Source organism: Neolamprologus multifasciatus, chromosome 5 (assembly GCF_963576455.1).
Source record: "Neolamprologus multifasciatus chromosome 5, fNeoMul1.2, whole genome shotgun sequence".
Taxonomy (NCBI): Eukaryota; Metazoa; Chordata; class Actinopteri; order Cichliformes; family Cichlidae; genus Neolamprologus; species Neolamprologus multifasciatus.
Window position 1 is genome coordinate 34,900,344 of NC_140443.1, and position 17,779 is coordinate 34,918,122.

Below are 17,779 nucleotides of genomic sequence, written 5' to 3' on the forward strand. Positions count from 1 at the left end.
TGAAATCTCCAAAAGCAATTGTAAATATTCCTTTTACATTAGTATTCTGCTGAATAATTCTTGGCTTCAGATATATTAACTTTTAAAGATTTTAGGTTTTTGGAGGGTAGTACTCTTTAGTCCCACTTTCTTTATTTGTTTTTGTTTGACTTTTATAATATCCTGCTGTACACCACAAACTGGTCTGTGTGGCTTCGGGTTTTTGTTCCATGACACAGTGACAGGGCTCCCATGGACAAGTTGTTTGAAAACCTGTCACCTTTTAATTACACGTCACTGTTGAAGTCTCAGCAGAGCAGAGTGCTTCGCATGGGACAAAGGAAAGAAAAGAAAAGAGCATGAGTCCACTTTATTTTTCCGGTTAACCCATTAACTTTGGCAGTAATTAAGTCTGTTGTTGTCCATATGCATATTTAGAAATAGTACATGTTTTACATAGTTAGAAGTCAGATTCACTAGTGGTACTTACTCGTTTTTAAATCCGTGCCATGCACAGAAAACCAGCACTAGAATGCATCGCTTTGCACCTTTTATTTGTTGTTGTTTTTCAGTCAACATGAATCAGTTCATGGTGACTGCAGGAGCCACTTGAAGATTCCTGTTGCATTCTGTAGTTTATTTTTTAAAAGGTCATTTTCCTTTCAGGGGATTTTCTGTCTCTGTCAACCAGAAAGGATCTTTTATACATTTTTATGGTCACATAAAGGCAACTGAACTGAAATATTGTCTCTTTCACAGGCAGGAAAACTTGCTGTTGAGCGAGGGTGGGCCATAAACGTAGGTGAGTTTGCAATATATGTACTGATCCATGCATCAGTAATACGTCTATCTGCAATCAGCTGATATATGTTTAGCTTTGATATGGGAAACGGTTTACCCCACGCTCTTCACCTCCCTATGGAGCCTAGCTATGGAGGTTTCCATGAGATAGTGGTGTCACATGCCAGGTTTCCAGTGTCTTCAGCATGCAACAAAAGCCTTCATTTCCCACAGTGGTATTTGTGTGCAGTCTTTGCATATAGCTTAAATTAGGTGGTGATTTATTTATTTATTTTAGTAAAAAAAGAAAACTAACAGCACCAGCTGCTAGAATGGGAAAAACTAAACAAAACAAAAAACACCCAATTATTTTCATTGGTTGCAAAAAGTTCCGTTTTCTATTTGGAATTTATTTATTATTTATTTGGACGCGATGTTTGGTTTCCGCCCAATTTTTTGGTTTTTCTTTCCCCACTTAGCACAAATATGTTTTTGAATCATTTGCAAAGGGAATGCTCCGTGTTAACGAGATGCTATAAACTCTTCAACATCAGTTGACAACATCAGTGTCTGTTTCTGGTAGCTGTGAGTGAAACAGTGTTCAACGTAAAGTAAAACATGCTGATCAGTTTCCTTAGCTGCTTATCACCTAGAGGAGGAGTGGCGCAAACATAGCACTCACCAGACATGGACCGTATTTTTCGCATCATAAGGCGCATTAAGCAAAACAAAACAGTCAGACAAGTCAAATTTTATTCATCTCATTCTTCTTGCTTCCTCCACTTCCGTACCATTGATTCATTAATGCTGAAATCTCTCGCAGCTGCTCTATTCCCATGTTGCAGTTTATTAATAACTAACCTCGTATTGTTCTCCTGACTGAAGTTTGGTCCGTTTACAGCTTCCTGCCATGCGACTGCATTTGTCCCTAACCATCAGGAACTCTCACGTTAACTTTTATCAAGTGGAAAAAAAGTTAGTGTTCATCCTCCAGCTTCACTGTGTTTATGTGATGCTAACATAGCTGTGTGCTAGCAATCATGTAGCACATCAGTATATAAATATAATATAATAAATAAATTAAAGTCGATTATGTCAATTAAGCATGAGTGTGGAGGGTGGTTCCTTATTTTGTTTTGTTTTTGCTGGGAGTTTGCAACCCTATTAGTTAGGTTGTTTTATATTTCCACTAAGTACTCTTTAAAATACCAGAATAGGGAGGATGGTGCAGGTTTAAGTTTATTAGATTGATCAGTGTTGCTGAACTATGAAATATTGGGTGCAGTGTATTTTTTGCATACAGGTGTAACAGAATAGCTTTAGTGTTGCTTTGTTTAAAACTTGAGTATGAACTTATACAAAATGCAGCAAGATATTTAAAACAAATACATAATTCATACATAAGATGCACATAAGGCTCGCTGTCGATTTTTGAGAAAATTAAAGGATTTTAAGCGCGCCTTATAGTGCGGAAAATACGTTGACATTTTTACAAGTGCTACTGGTCTGCCATTTAAGCAGCAGCCAGCTAGAGTCAGGTATATGTACACATTGCTTTCCTGGATATTCTGTATCACAGCAGCTAGTGTCTCAGCTTAAATAAATGCATTTGTTTGACTCTGTGATGAAGCGTCAAACAAATAAATTGCTCAGTTAAGCAGCCACAATGTTTTCATTTTGGATTTTTTGTTGTAAACTTGTTTCACAACAGAAACATGCAGAGTGTATCTATGTAAAAGTCATTCATAAAGACAATGACATTAAAGTGGACATGAAATACTACATGGAGCCCTGGTTTTAAAAAAACACGTACGTAGACTTAACCTCCTAGGACCTGGCGTCCACAAATGTGGACATCACATTTTGGGTTGTTTAGACCAAAATACTACATTTTGCTCTACAAGGGCCTGATATCCACTTATGAGTAGGGATGGGTACCGGTGGTTCTGACATAAACGGTAGTAACCAGACCGAAAAGCAGCGCACATTTCGGTGCTTTTTTTTCCTGAGATGTGATACACTTTAGTTTCTAGCCAATCATTTTACGTTTCCGAGGATAGTAGGCGGGTCCAGGTACGTACGTTCTTTTAGAGCAGAACTACAGATTAAAAATGCCCAAGGCGAAGCGGTCAAAGTCTGGCTGTACTTCACAGCAAAAGATCCAAACTCAGCAGCCTGCAACAAGTGCTTTAAGCTGATACTGTGATACTGTCAAAGGAAGTAACTCCTCGAATCTGATGAAACACCTGGCGATGCATAGCAGTTTTTTTAAAAGCCGAGAAATGCGCCGTATTTGATAGCTTGCTGCGAGACTTCACACCGAGCACATCTACTGCGGGTGTGGTGCCTGTTATCGGAACCGGTGTTAGCAAAATTCCCCAAGAACCCAAAGAGGAGAGTCCTGGCCCCTAGCCCTGCCAGTGTAGCAGAAATGATGAGGATGATGATGCAGCCGTTCTTCTCTGCGTGAGTAGCTTAATGTTGTTTGTGTGTAATTTACGTTGAGCAGGCTAACCACGTTATTACATTAATGCATGTAAGGTGAACTAGCAAACATCATCATAGCTACATGCGGCTGTCTTCTTGTTTGATGGCAGATACTCCCTTCACCCTGGCCAAAAAGGCTAAAATGACCAAAGAAAAAGTGGAAAACAGCTGAACATGAGAGGTTTTTGGACAAAGTTGGTGTTTTCCATTCTTTAAGCACCGGTTTGAGCACCGTTTAAGCACTGTTTCAAAAGTACCGGTTTGGCACTGGATAAAACCTAAACGATACCCATCCCTACTTATGAGGACATTACACTGCCACTGTTCTATTGATATGTTTAAACAAATATGCTCATATGTGGATCTCATGTTTCTCAGAAACAAAAATGTGGTTTAAAAAACAAATCTGGTAATTCTTTGGCACCTGATGACTGTAAAAACAATCAGCCCAAATATAAGTAAGAGAAATTAAAAATGCATGCCGTGGAAGATTCCGGGTCTTAGGAGGTTAACGTTCTCAGTGAAGCTGGATTTAAGAAATAAGTGCTTAAAATTTTTAGAACATGTTTTTTGCCAGTACAGAGCGTGACGTCACTTTTATACTGCATGTTGAAAAACCAAAGAAACCAACAGGTTCAAGCCTGTTTTGAGTGAGGTGACAGGTGGTTCACTGAAACAAGCTAGAGTCAGAAAAACTGGGATTTTTTTTCCCTCTTCTGTCCGTGTGTACCGTGCAGCACTATTTTATGCAATAAAACAGCATTTCTTTTCCCAAGCACACCTGAACAGTTCACAAAAAAATAGGTCAGCACATGTGCATCACACCACAACTATAACTAATACATAGAAGGCCTGACTAAACTAGAAGTGATCATTTTAAAATCTGTTTAAAATGTATCTAATCAGAGCTGATTGTTAATTAAACCTGTAATATAAGATTAAAAAATACATGTATGCAATTCTTAAATGAAATCAACTACTCTGATTTAAGCAGAAATCGTGAGACTCATCTGTATGAAGGAGCAATTTGAATAGATGGGTTTGGAAGCATTTAGTATTGACTGTAGGACCTCTTAATAAATTTGAAAAGAAATAAAACTCGTAGGACTCTATATTAGCATTTTATTCAAGATCTTGTTATTCAAGATCTGATCTCATTTTTCGGTGGACCCTGGCCCCTTCTTTTTCTGTTTTAGGCCCACAGCCATGAGGAATCTTTTCCACGATGTATTCTTCTTTGCTTTTCCTGGGAGATTTTCTAACGGAGCAGCAGCTTCCCCCAGGAGCTTGACGGCCTGTGATTCGGGGACAAGGTGTTCCTCCTGCTCTGAAACCTTCTCAGCAGTGTTGAGGCTGGATGCAATCAGCTCTTTGATTTGCGATCTTAATCTCTCCACGTCTCTGATAAGTGACCGCTCCTTCACCGCGGCATCGTTTTGGGCTCGGAGCTCACATATTTGCTGTTCTAGGTGTTCCCTCGTGGCCCTCAGGTCTCTGATGAGGAGCACATCTGTTAATGAGCTTTCTACGTGCAGTCTGTTCTCCTGGTTTAGCTGATGTTGAATTAGCCCGAATTCTTGTTGAAGAGCTGAGCTAGCTAGTAGCTCCGTGTTGTTATTCTTTTGCTGCTTGAATTTGTCACAGATCTTTTGCAACCTTCGTGCCTCTTTCTTTGCTTTCTTCTCTGCATTCATGTACTTGTTCTTCAGATGTTTCTCCTGTTTTAGTTTATATGTCGCCCTGTCCAGCTGTTGACGTAGCTCATCCGTCTTTTCAGTTGACTGTTTCCTGGATGTATTCTGTGCCATCATGACGTTGATCTGACTGAGAAGTCTGTTACCGTGTTTCATAGCACTCTGCAAAGTCGTATCCTTTTCCTTCACCTGCCTTTGGAGGTGCTCTATTTGAGCTTTCTGTTCTTCCAGCTTGGCGGCCCCTTGAGCAACCTTTTCTTGTAGGCAAGCACACAGAGTCTCAGCACTTCGGAGTTGATCCTTCAGCTCTTCCACTTGTGAAGCGAGCTTCCTCTTCTGATTATCAGAGTCTTGTAGCAACTTGGCTAATTTATAGCCTGACAAAGAACTCCAGTGAGGTTTTAGTGACTTGCTCATTTTTGTTGTTGGATTAAATGTTGTCCTCTCTGATGAGCTGTGCTGTTTCAGACAGGGCTGCAACTGACGATAGTTTAAATAAACTATCGTCAGTTGCAGCCCTGTCTGTTGGCGTCATGGAAACCGTAAACAATGGAACCGCGTCAGTTTGAAGACATAAACAAGCTCCACATTGCTGTATACACTTTTGCACCAACAGTTTTACAAAGCATGTTATGAAAAAATGTGCACTGTATTTACTTCTAAGATTAGAAAAGACCGCCTTATTCACCCAACCATATTGTTATATTACAATGACAACACTGAGAATATAGCATAAAACACACTTAACCCTTTTTTCCTCATTGGACACACACCATTGCTGTTTCTGAAATTTTGCATGGTCATATTTTTATTACTTTCTTATAGGGCTGACACAAACGATTATTTTGATAGTCGACTAGTCACCGATTATTTTTGCGATTATGCCGGGCTCACACTGTGCGATTTTTGGCCCATTTTGAGCCGATTTTTGAGTCGTGCGACCGTTTTGGCGATCGGCCCGATTTTGGCCTTCATCGTGTGTCGTGCATCGTGTAGTATACGTGGAGTAACGAGAAGCGATTAACACCTCACGACCAGCTCCTGATCATCAATCGCTTGGTCGTGAGGATTTGAAATCCTCACAACCGTCTTGAGGGTGTCACCGCAGTTTCTTACACTGCGCACGCGCAAACACAAATGTCAGCTAAAAAGACGGCGCAGCAAGGCAGTGCAGTGTTGCCAACTTAGCGACTTTGTCGCTATATTTAGCGAGTTTTCAGACCCCCTGGTCTGCTTTTACTCTCAACAAGCAGCGGGTGCTGTAACGCAGTCAGTTCTTCTTTTACTCTTATGCTGTTTTGTGGATCGCAAGGTTTAAAACTACTTATAAACACACACACACAAAGTAACTCCACCAGAGTGCCTATTTCGGGTCACTTTTGCCGGTCCAAGCCCGGGTAAAGGAGCAGAGTTGGAATTGTGACATTAAAAAAACAATAATTGCTAAAATAAATTTAATTTGTAGTTCTAAATAAATTCTAAATGCATTTAGGATGTTTTTTACTCACTTTATGTCTCTTCCACGATGTTATTTCTCTCTCCAACAACATAGATTACAATTACATTAGCATGACCAATTATGCAAATTAGGTGATGACGTCATTTAGCGACTTCTAGCGACTTTTAGGACAGCCAATAGCGATTTTCCTTACTGAGGAGTTGGCAACACTGAGCACGGCAGTGCAGCGTGTGATCTGGACACAAGCGATTGAGGCACTTGTAGAACTTTGGAAAGCTCATCCGAGCCTTTTCGATGTGGCCTCACAAAATTATCACGACCACAACAACCGTGAAAATAGTTGGATCTACATTGCTGCTCAATCACAGCTGCCTGATCAGTGTTTTTCATTAGCAATTTAGCAAAGTTGATGGCGGTGGTGTGCGTGTCTGTGTGAGTGAAAGACAGAGAGGGAGAGCGAGCGACAGAATTTCTGTTATAACCTTCATTTTATGGACGCACAGTTTGAGCACTCGGGTCGCATCAGAGCATCAGGCCGTATAGTGTGAGACCCTGCATCATGACCTACGAACTTCTAACCCCTGCGAGTCAATCGTACAGTTTGAGCAGGAGCTGAATCGCGCGACTGAAGAAATCGCACAGTGTGAGCCCGGCAGATCATCATCCATTGGACGTAAAACATACAGCTTATTGCACCAGCAGCATCTGCTCTTATATAACTATCATTAGCTTACAGCTTGAAGTGTTTACGGTCTGTGCTAACTAAAAATAAAGACAAGATGATAGTTTATTAAATTTTAATGACATCTGCAGATTGTTTCGGTGAAGTTTAATAAACTCCTTGCTATCTAAAATATAACAGGACACCGGAGTATATTCTCGAGCATCTCACACTTCTGATAATCAGCTGTCTGCTTGACGTTTATTCTGCTGTGTAAAAACTATAACTTTAATCTCAGCCAAACCGATTTACTCAGGAACAAATAAAATACTAAAAAAAGCCAAACAATAACATGTTTAAGTTATCTATGTAACTTATATATGTTTAACCTGAGTAGCGAAAGAAAGCGGTGAGTTTGAAAACGATTAGCGGGAGTCCGGTGTTCTCACGGCTCTAGTGAGCCTTGCCCCCGGCTAGCTATCGAGCTAGTGGGTAACAGACGTCTCCGAAAATGTCGGAGCGCTTTTTGAAAATATGTGGTGTCTTGATAAACTGAGCAGATATTTGAGGTTTACACAGCTACATTCTCGCCTGAAAATATGTTAAATGTTTATTTTGTGACCCAGAAAGAATAATAAGAGTAATATTAAAACTAACTAGCTGCCGCCATTGTTGGAAACTGAGCTGGGCTGCGCTATGAATTCTGGGACACAGCTTCTTCTTCTTCAGAGTTTAACAGCAGCTGGCATCCTTGTACATGCAGTGCTGCCATCTTCTGTTTCAGTCCGTTATTACACTCTTAAATCCTACTACTTATTCCTGCGTCTTTTGTGATCTTACAAAGCTTCAAACGACGCGTCGACTATTAAATCAGTCGTCGACGATTTTGATAGTTGACGTAATCGTGACTAGTCGTGGCAGCCCTACTTTCTTAATAAAAAGATGGTTACACTCTTCAGTGTGAGAGTTCAGCTTTTGATTTGTTGTTACTTAAGGTCATGTCAAGTTCTGTCCTTTCTTATGTGCTTCCACTTTCTCTGGGTGTAAATTCACAGAAAGTCCATCCCCAAACATACAGAGCATATAAGAGGCAGAAGAAGTGAAAATAACTTTATTCAAGTTGAAAACAGTTCACTTACTGTAAGTGCAATAAAAGCTTCCCACGAAGTGAATCCGATTATCTGAGACGTCAGAGAAGAATGGCTCTCTTTCAGACTTGTCTTTGGTGAAGAAGAGAAACTGATGGAACAAAAGCATCCACCTCTTGCTTCCACAGCCCACCTGCCCAGCTAAGACGAAGGAAAACCCCATCCATCCGTCCATGTAGCCGTCCCTTTCTACTGCTTACTAGGGTCTTGTTCACTGGAGCAACACAGGTGCCCAGAATTTTCTCCCTGGGCAACTCTTCCAGCTGTCTTGGGGACACCAAGGCAGTCCCGGTCTAGCCAAGAGATGTGATCTCTGCAATGTGTCCTGGGCCAGCTGTGGGGCTTGTGTCAGAAAGATCTCACTTAAGAGGTTCTGGGAGGGATCCTGGTCATCCTGGTCACTGCCCACAGTTAATGAATGTAGGAATGTAGATCGACTGGGAAATCAACAGCTTTGCTTTCACAAAGACTGGTGCTTTGCACACTGTACCAGTCACCAGAGCTGACTGGTACAGTGTGCTCATCATTGCAGATGATTTTTACTTGTTATCAGTTGTTATTTTAGCATAAAGGGAATTTACTTTCCTTAACTGGCAAGTAATTTCAAATGCAGCGTTTCTATCAGCTTAACAAACATCAGCAAACACACAAACTGTGTGCAGTTTGTCACACAGTGTGTTGCTAAAGGTCCAGCTGCTGTATTTCACAGGGAGAGAGAAAGAGAGCTAACTTCACTCAGGGATGGAGAAAGATAAGAAAGACAGAATAGGAGAGGAAGAAGAGGTTAGATAACAGGTGAGGACTGCTCAGTGGTGTTAAACTGTAAATGTAAAGCTTACATGTAAGTCCTCATGTTTTTAAATCAGATATTGGATCCATACATGTGATTTTTTTTTTTTGTGAAACATGCTGCAAAACAAACGGAGGCAGACTAACGTCTATTTAAAAGCTGCATGAAAATACTCTGCAGTGTAGTGCAGGATAAACAAGTTAGTTCAGCATCTACTGATATTATTTTATTGTTACAGTTGCGCTCATAAGGTTACATACCCTGGCAGATTTTATGATTTTTTCTTAACCATTTTTCAGAGAATGTGAATGATATGAAAAAAAAGTTTCTTTCACTCATGCATTTGGGCCAGAGCCTTCCCTGGGTCTGCTGTGCCCCAATCCCGGGTTTCGGCACCACTGTAAACGATCCATGATAGCATCGACCACATCCCAACACTTTTCAGCATACACTTTTATTTCTGGTTGTCGTCTTAACACACACACACACAGACGCTGCTTTTCAGCGGCATCCTGCACAACGATGGCGACAGGTCGGCGAGACGTGATTGTGGATGCCGCTCAGGTCCGCCTCCCCAGCAGCTGCGCCGCAGACCACGCCCCGCCACAGTACTTTTCTCTTGTCCCCTTAGCTCCTAGCCTACTCGCTAGCAGCAATCAAATCAGGAGTGACATGTTTAGCCACATGTTCTCCTTAAATTGCTGTCTGTCTGAATAGTATCCAAAAAAACAATGGGCAGCTTTACTGACTGAGAAGATAAAGAGTCTCATTTAGCTGTTACTGATGTTAAAGGGGCCGTACACTCAGATCAGGGTGATTGGGGTAGTTTGTGTTGAGATTGATTTAAAAAGAGTAAACACAATTGTTTGACAATAAATGTGTTCAACCTTCCAGAAACCATGAATGAAAGTAAAGTTGTTGTGCTATCATTCATATTCTCTGAAAAATGGTTAAGAAACCATAAATTATTCGGGGGTGTATCAACTTATGAGAGCAACTGTATGTTAATATAGCACAGCCTTCAGTTAGCTTTACACAAATATAGAAACATCTTTTCTCAACACCATGAGGATGAAGAACCCTTATAAAGGACTGTTTTTGAAAGCTAGGCAATAATGATCGTCATATTTCACCAGCCACCACATATTTCTCTGTATTTTAATGACCAAATCAGGTCAGAGGAGACTATATTTCTTCTCCTGAACGAAGGCTTCTCATCCCAGTTGTTAAAAAGGTGTCTTCACACAGTGCTTTTCCCTGTAGACTGCTGCTGTCCTAGCATTACAGCAGCATTAGAACAGTCCCATTTGGTGTCAGTAGTCCCACAGTTATACCACATGGGAAAAGCAGCCATTTTTATAAGGTGCAATAAACTCAATAACAGCCCATTTAAAATCGGCAGTTATAGCCATTTTGAATAATGGACTTCTTAGAAACCTGCTCGATTAGTCTAATGGCCCTGATGGTCCTGAGACAGAGCCTGTGAATCTTCTGTTTCCCAGGAGGAGGCTTCCACCACTGCTCCAGCGACAGAGGAGGTGGATTTTGTGCCTATGCTGACATCACTTTGGCCATCAAGGTAAAACTGAATCAGACACTTTTTTTTAGATTCCCCATTATTTAACACATTGACTTGACACTCATTGTTAAAACTGCCATTATTAAAAATCAAGGCATGAACCCAAACGCACAGTTTTCACTAGAATAGCCATAAAGTACAAACAGGAATCGCATGAAGCTCATTGTTCTTTATGGATGAGTTAAAAGATTAATGTGGGCATTGTGAACATTGTTCTGCTTGAATTTTTAATGTAAATCCATGTGAGATGTAAACGTTTTTCTCATGCTGGGGATGTGTGTTCAGAAAGCAAATATTTTCTGATTTGTCTCTCAGTTTCTGTTTGAGAGAGTCGAAGGCATCTCCAGGGTGACCATCATCGATCTGGATGCTCATCAGGTGAGCCGATACATCACTTCTCTCCATGTCAATTCACAACGCTGCTTAGCAGCCATCATTGATGACAAAATAGCCCCACTTTTACCGCCAGAGGCTCCCTGCAGGCAAATTTGGCCCTCAGCATCAGATTCAGCAGAATGTATCTTAAAACGTCTCCGCTGACAAACAGCCGAATGCACACAGGCCTATGCAAACAGTAGGATGTCTTCAGCAATGTTAGGTAACTTGTTTGTTTGGGCTTTTTGCATATTGTGAAAAATGTGTCCTAACCATGATAAAGAATCACTTTTGATATTTTTAAATTAAAACAATTCTTACAACTACAGCTTAAAAATGTTTAAGGCCAATATTGATTAATTTCATTCTGTTGTTTTTTCAATAATGTTGGAAAAAACAGAATGAATGCTGTTCTTGGTCATTTCACCTTTGTTGTGGAGATTTGAGGAAAATGAGTGAAAAAAAAGCATCCAGGCATCATGTTTCTGTATTCCTGCATGTTTCCAAAAACTGTTTGATATACTTTGTGAGAATTTTGATTAAATGCAGGGATCTCCATCCATCATGGGATACTTCCCCACTGACCTAATCCCCGTCTCACTCACTTGTTTGTTCATGTGTCCCTCTGGGGCGCAGCGGGTGCCTCTCGCTATGTTAAGAGGTGGAGGGGTGTATTTGTTTATGAATGCAAGTAGCTGTAATTTAGCATCTTAATCAAAAATAATAATGTTCTTTATTATTTTTCTTTGTTTTTGTAAAACAGTACATTTGTAAAAAAAAAAAAAAAATCATAAGTAACAACAATAGTTTTATTTTAGAAATTAAAAATAAATTATGAGGTTGTACATACTGGTGGATTAACAATTAATTTAGTAATTACCAGTACTGTTAGTTTAAAGCAGCTTTGACATAAAACTTGCATTAGGTGGTGGTGTAATACATTTAACACGGTATAATAATGCTGTGCATCATTTGTGGGCTGAACTCACTTAAGCTGTAGAAAACAATGACTCATCCTTTTTAAGACCCTGATTAACATATATTTGCCTTAAGATGTATTTTCAGCATAATGCCTTGTATCCACCACCAATTAGGCTTAAGAATTATGCAAACACTGATGATGTCTTAACAACCCGGGTTCAAGGCTGTATTGTATTAATAGCCTGGCATTCATTTTTGAGACCAGTTTGCACGTAATAACCTATATGTATTGACAAATGGTAGGGATCAATATAGATGCTGAGGGAATTATTCATTAAGACCAACGAATAAACCTACACTGCCCTCTTAGCAGATAATTGGGCTGAGAGAAAAGCAGTAACCTGTGGCTCAGGTGGTTGAGCAGGTCGGTGGATTGATCCCCGGTTTCTCCTGTCCATGTGTCGGAGTTGCCCCCAGTGCAACCATCCAGAGTGTTTGCATGTGTGTGAATACTGGATAGAAGTGCTGAGGTACAGAGAAAAAGCATTGTACAAATGTGTGTGTGACTGTGTGAATGTGACCTGTAGTTGAAAACACTCTGTGCGCTCAAATTGAGTAGAAAGGCACTATATAAGTATCGGTTCATTTACTATGACATATAACGTTTTCTTGTGAGCAGTGTAATAGATTCTACAACGCTGTGATGCTTTTTCACAGCAAAGCAGTAATGATTTTTAGGTTGCGTTTATAAGACGCTTGCTTGGAGTCCAGCTCTGAGAGCATATTCTTAAGCATCACCTGTGTGTGATGCGAAACCCAAAATATGGATTTTATGATCTCAGATACAGATATCTGTTGATCATTATATAGTCTATAATAGGCACCGGTTCTGACATAAACGGTAGTAACCAGACCGAAAAGCAGCGCACATTTCGGTGCTTTTTTTTTCCTGAGCTGTGATACACTTTAGTTTCTAGCCAATCATTTTACGTTTCTGAGGATAGTAGGCGGGTCCAGGTACGTACGTTCTTTTAGAGCAGAGCTACAGATTAAAAATGCCCAAGGCGAAGCGGTCAAAAGTCTGGCTGTACTTCACAGCAAAAGATGCAAACTCAGCAGCTGCAACAAGTGCTTTAAGCTGATACTGTGATACTGTCAAAGGAGGTAACACCTCGAATCTGATGAAACACCTGGCGACGCATAGCGTTTTTTTTAAAAGCCGAGAAATGCGCCGTATTTGATAGCTTGCTGCGAGACCTCACACCGAGCACATCTACTGCGGGTGTGGTGCCTGTTATCGACCCGGAGTTAGCAACATCCCCCAAAAACCCAAAGATTAGAGTCCTGGCCCCTAGCCCTGCCAGTGTAGCAGAAATGATGACGGATGATGATGCAGCAGCAGCCGTTCTTCTCTGCGTGAGTCGCTTAATGTTGTTCGTGTGTAAGCTAACCACATTATTACATTAATGCATGTAAGGTGAACTAGCAAACATCATCATAGCTACATGCGGCTGTCTTCTTGTTTGATGGCAGATACTCCCTTCACCCTGGACAAAAAGGCTAAAATGACCAAAGAAAAAGTGGAAAACAGTTAAACATGAGAGGTTTTTGGACCAATTTTGTGTTCTCCATTCTTTAAGCACCGGTTTGAGCACCGTTTAAGCACCGGCACCGTTTCAAAAGTACCGGTTTGGCACCGGTATCGGATAAAACCTAAACGATACCCATCCCTAGTCTATAATACTTAATGCTTAATAAAGGGGAACAGTTCATTATTTTCTGCAATATAGAGCAACACTGTGTCTGGAAGGAGAGAATCTGTTCAAACCTGACTTACCTGTACCAGGACAATCACTGATGTTTTCTAAAATCATTTGCTATGATGACATCTCTGCAGTGTGTTTTTTCATAGCTCAGTATTGCATCACAGGTTTCGTCACTTTGAATAAATGCTTGGGTGGGCCAGCTATATTAATGAATTTTTTACCCAACCATCGATTTGGCCTAGGTCAGCTATAAAGGGCACAAAGTGAGGTACACCCTGGAAAGGTGGCACAGGGCTAACACAGACAGACAGACCATTACTCGTACTCGCATTCACAGTTAATCTAACATGCATGTCTTTGGACTGTGAGAAGTAGCTGAGGTAACCAGAGAAAGTCCACGCAGGAAGGCCCAAGCAGCGACACAAGGTCGCAGTCGCAGCATTTTACTGCATTGTATTTTGTACCAAATCATCATCAGTGGCTGACAAGTGGTGCTCGCTTTCAGACATGTCTGGGTTTGTGTTTTTGTTGCGTACACTAGTTCACAGCCCTCGTATTTAAGTAAGCATGGATGCGCCTTCTTTTTTCATGTACACATCTTTGCCTGCTGGCGATGTATCACTACAATACTTCAAACTGTTGAAATAAGTTGAAACTTGTTCACAAAGACCCTTTGGACTGTCAACCAGCTTTTAAGTTATCACCTTCATTCTCCAAGGAGTTCATTCCAAATCATCTCAACCAGGCTTAGACTGAATGATTACTGCTTTCTCGCTCTCACAAACACACACACTCACACAAACAAACATACACTATAAGCCAGTGTCAAGATTTCGCTGGCACAAAGTCCATTGCTTACATTTCTTGCCCTAAGAAGTTATCCAATTTTCATTGGCCTCCCTCAGTACTGGTTTCTTTGCAGCAGTTTAGTCATGAAGTCTTTATCCACACAATTTCTTGTAACAGTTGATGTTGAGAAAGGTCTACTACTTAAACCCTTAAGGATTGATTCAGGCTCTAATGTGAGGTGAAGCTAGCTGGTAATTTAGGTGGCCAACACTAATGGACTCTTTCTCTGCAGCAGAGGGAACTCTTGGTCTTCTGTTTTTTCAGGCAGTCCTCATTCTAGCATTTGAAGGTTTTGAAGATTGTATTTGAAACGTTTAATGTTTTAACTATACATTGGTAAAACACAGCTGATGCTGACAAATACATTAGTACAGTTAGAAATTCCAGGGACCGTTCACCATCACTGACATGCAACAATTTTATGATGATGGTGGGTAAAATAATCCCATTCTAGGAGATTAGGGGGTTAAGATGTTGCTAGTTTTTGTTTGCTCACTAATTTGTGTTTTTCTTTTCTTTCCTGTGTTCTTTTTTTTTTTTATAAAAAAAGGGTTTTTTTTCTGGAACGTAGATAATAGTTAGAATATTTTAATATAGAATACAAAGAAAGGGACAAATACTCATCTTATGCTTTATGAGTAGGGATGGGAAACAAGAACCAGTACTTCCATTACTTAGAATTTTTAGTCTGCTTATCGATTCAGCTTATTGGTTCCACTTGCACCAGGACAGAAACAGCTGCATTATGTTGCTTACACAACTTTGGCTCTTTGCAAGCAGCTGCACAGACAGCATGCTAATGCTAAACTAGCCAAGAACCCAGAGTGATGGTAAAGCTGAGTGAACTTTGAACCCAGGCCAGCAGCTAGACTCTGAACAGTTAACAAACTGATGAGCAGTCAGTCTGCATCTTCCTGTTGTACCTGTTAATGTTTCTACAGTTGAATCACCGCGGGGATCGCTTTAAAGTCTCTGTGCCGGTTTCCATCTTTGCTTTGCGCTGTCGCTTTGTGTTCATACCTTTCGTATGAACACCTTTTCGAGAAAAATCGTACGTGTGTCCTCATTAGATCAGAAATTTGTCTTTGTGTCTGTAGCCTGAGGATTATATTAACTTTTATAAATCTCTATTTGTGAGTGTGAAATGAAATGATGGGCTATGCTATCACTACGTGGGTGAGCATGTATGAGAAGTGGTTTCTCATTTTGAAATCAATGTTTCTTTTCCGTACTGAAACCTTGTTATTCTGTGTTCCAATTTTGACTTTAACTCTGTTTTATTGGCATTGAATTAAAACAGACATTAATTATAAATCACCAAAACTACAGTGTATGTGTATAAACAGTCAGCAGCCTAAAAAATATTCTCTGCATCTCTGAGATGGAAAAAAGGGATTTTTCTTTAATACTCTTTGATTCTGATTTGTTAAGCATTAATGGATGGTTCTTATATTTAATACAGATGTTCAAGCTTAGTTAGGGAGGATTTATGTTCCAAAGAACTGAGGGAAAAATCCTGTTTGAAGGCTTTCAGCTGACACTAACAAATGACAGTGAAACAGCAGTCTTTTATTGTACAGTACAGGATGTGAGGAAGAAGATAAGATGAATAAGACTGGAGGCAGCAGGAGCTCAGGCAGCATATGAGATGATTTATAGTCTCCGCATATCTTTTAGATTTAGAGGACAGGGCATTCACTTATGTAGTCATTTTCTAAAAGAAGTCAGTGTGACCCCTCAGTTCAGTATGTTGGTTTATTCATACAGTATAAAATACAACTACATGCAAAAGTTACAGTTGTCTATAACCTTCAGTTGCATCCGTGTCTTGATTGTTATTATGTGATGTCTACAATGCATCTCTAAAGTAACCTAAGAGCAAATAAATATGTCTCGGCTGTTCTGGAGAAGCTTCAGGTGGGTCTTTCAAATTCTTTAACCTATGTGCTACATGCAGTCTTCATCTCAAGTTCTCCAAACTATTAAAAAAGAGAGGATAAAGAAAACAATCTGTGTGTATATCATTACATGTCCATCCAAGGTTACCAATTAAAATAGGATGTATTCTGCTTTTCTGTATTTCCTGTCATATATATACTATTCTACAGAGTTTATTCAGTGAAACGTGTGGGATGTTGATGTGGTCAGTTAGCAGAGGGTGTTGTTAATCGGTTTCAGCTGCTTTGCTGTTACTGAAATTAACAACTGATGCACTAAAGGGTCAACAATGAGACAATCCCCAAACTGGAATGGGTTTACAGTTGGACAGTTTTTCCCTCATCATTGTTTCTGACTGGATATGCAAAGAGGAACAGGATGGACATTGTAGTGCCCTCCAACACACCACTGGTGTGAATGTCTTTAACCAAACAATCAGAGACTGACTTCGTTAGGGTGGGCTGAGGACCCAGGCTCCTCTAGTATAGGTCCTGTATATTTGGTATTTGCTGTGGGGAACATTATCCTGTCTGTAACATTGGCCACCATGAGCAGTCTGGTGGTGAGTCTTTGATGGCCTGTGAAGGCTTAACCATGCATGGACAGAGAGACCTCCACAGACTAGGCAATGGCACCCTGGCTGCCATTAGTTATCAGTATGAAATCCTTGGACTCATTGTTGGACACCGCAGTGGTACAATTGGTCAATTTGACTGACATCCCGTGATCTCTGCTTGCCACGTCACTACTACTGTCTTGCCTCTTTAATGTGGTTGTCTAAGGGACAGAGCTCGGTGGCTGTAAGAGGGCAATGTGACTTACCTTTCTCCAAACCGCATGTCGAGGTGTCCTTGGTGAATATGGCTTTTAGTGTAGAAGCACTTTGAGTGCTCAGTAAGAGCAGAAAATTGCTGCATAAATACCTGTGATTTGCTATTTGCCACACCACTCTGGCTGAGCACTGTAGCCCCACCACATGCTCTTCAAAACCTTTTGTTTTAGAGGGACAACCATGCATGATATTTTTGATTTCACTGTAAGAATAAAAACACCCCAAAAGTTTATGATTACGAATATATAGATTACTGGAGTCAACCATTTTTATTTGGTTTGATGAATCAATTCCAGTAATGGAGTGAAGCTTTTTATAACTGTATCTGTTGATTATTATGATACTCTTCTGTCCTCTCTGTCCTCTCTAATAGGATCATAAAACATGTCCCAGCACATCTCTAATATAGACTTTTTTCCCCCTCATTCAGAAGTTGTTTTCATTCACTCACCTAAAGTTATCTGGGTTATATGTCAATATGGGCTGCTGATGGATGATGGGAGAGCTGATTACAAATGGTT

At 40.4% G+C, this 17,779-nt stretch overlaps 1 protein-coding gene across 2 annotated transcripts in view; it reads left to right on the forward strand.

Moving 5' to 3' along the window:
- hdac11 (histone deacetylase 11) overlaps window positions 1–17,779 on the forward strand; it is a 54,504-nt gene that overhangs the window by 13,500 nt on the left and 23,225 nt on the right. For both annotated transcript variants that reach the window (XR_014874284.1, XM_085161103.1), the window contains exons 6-8: window positions 739–781; window positions 10,501–10,577; window positions 10,893–10,955. Coding sequence is in view for 1 of the 2 variants with exons in the window: in XM_085161103.1 (XP_085017229.1) it covers window positions 739–781; window positions 10,501–10,577; window positions 10,893–10,955 (183 nt within the window). In the remaining variant the exon portion in view is untranslated. The remainder of the gene's footprint in view (window positions 1–738; window positions 782–10,500; window positions 10,578–10,892; window positions 10,956–17,779) is intronic.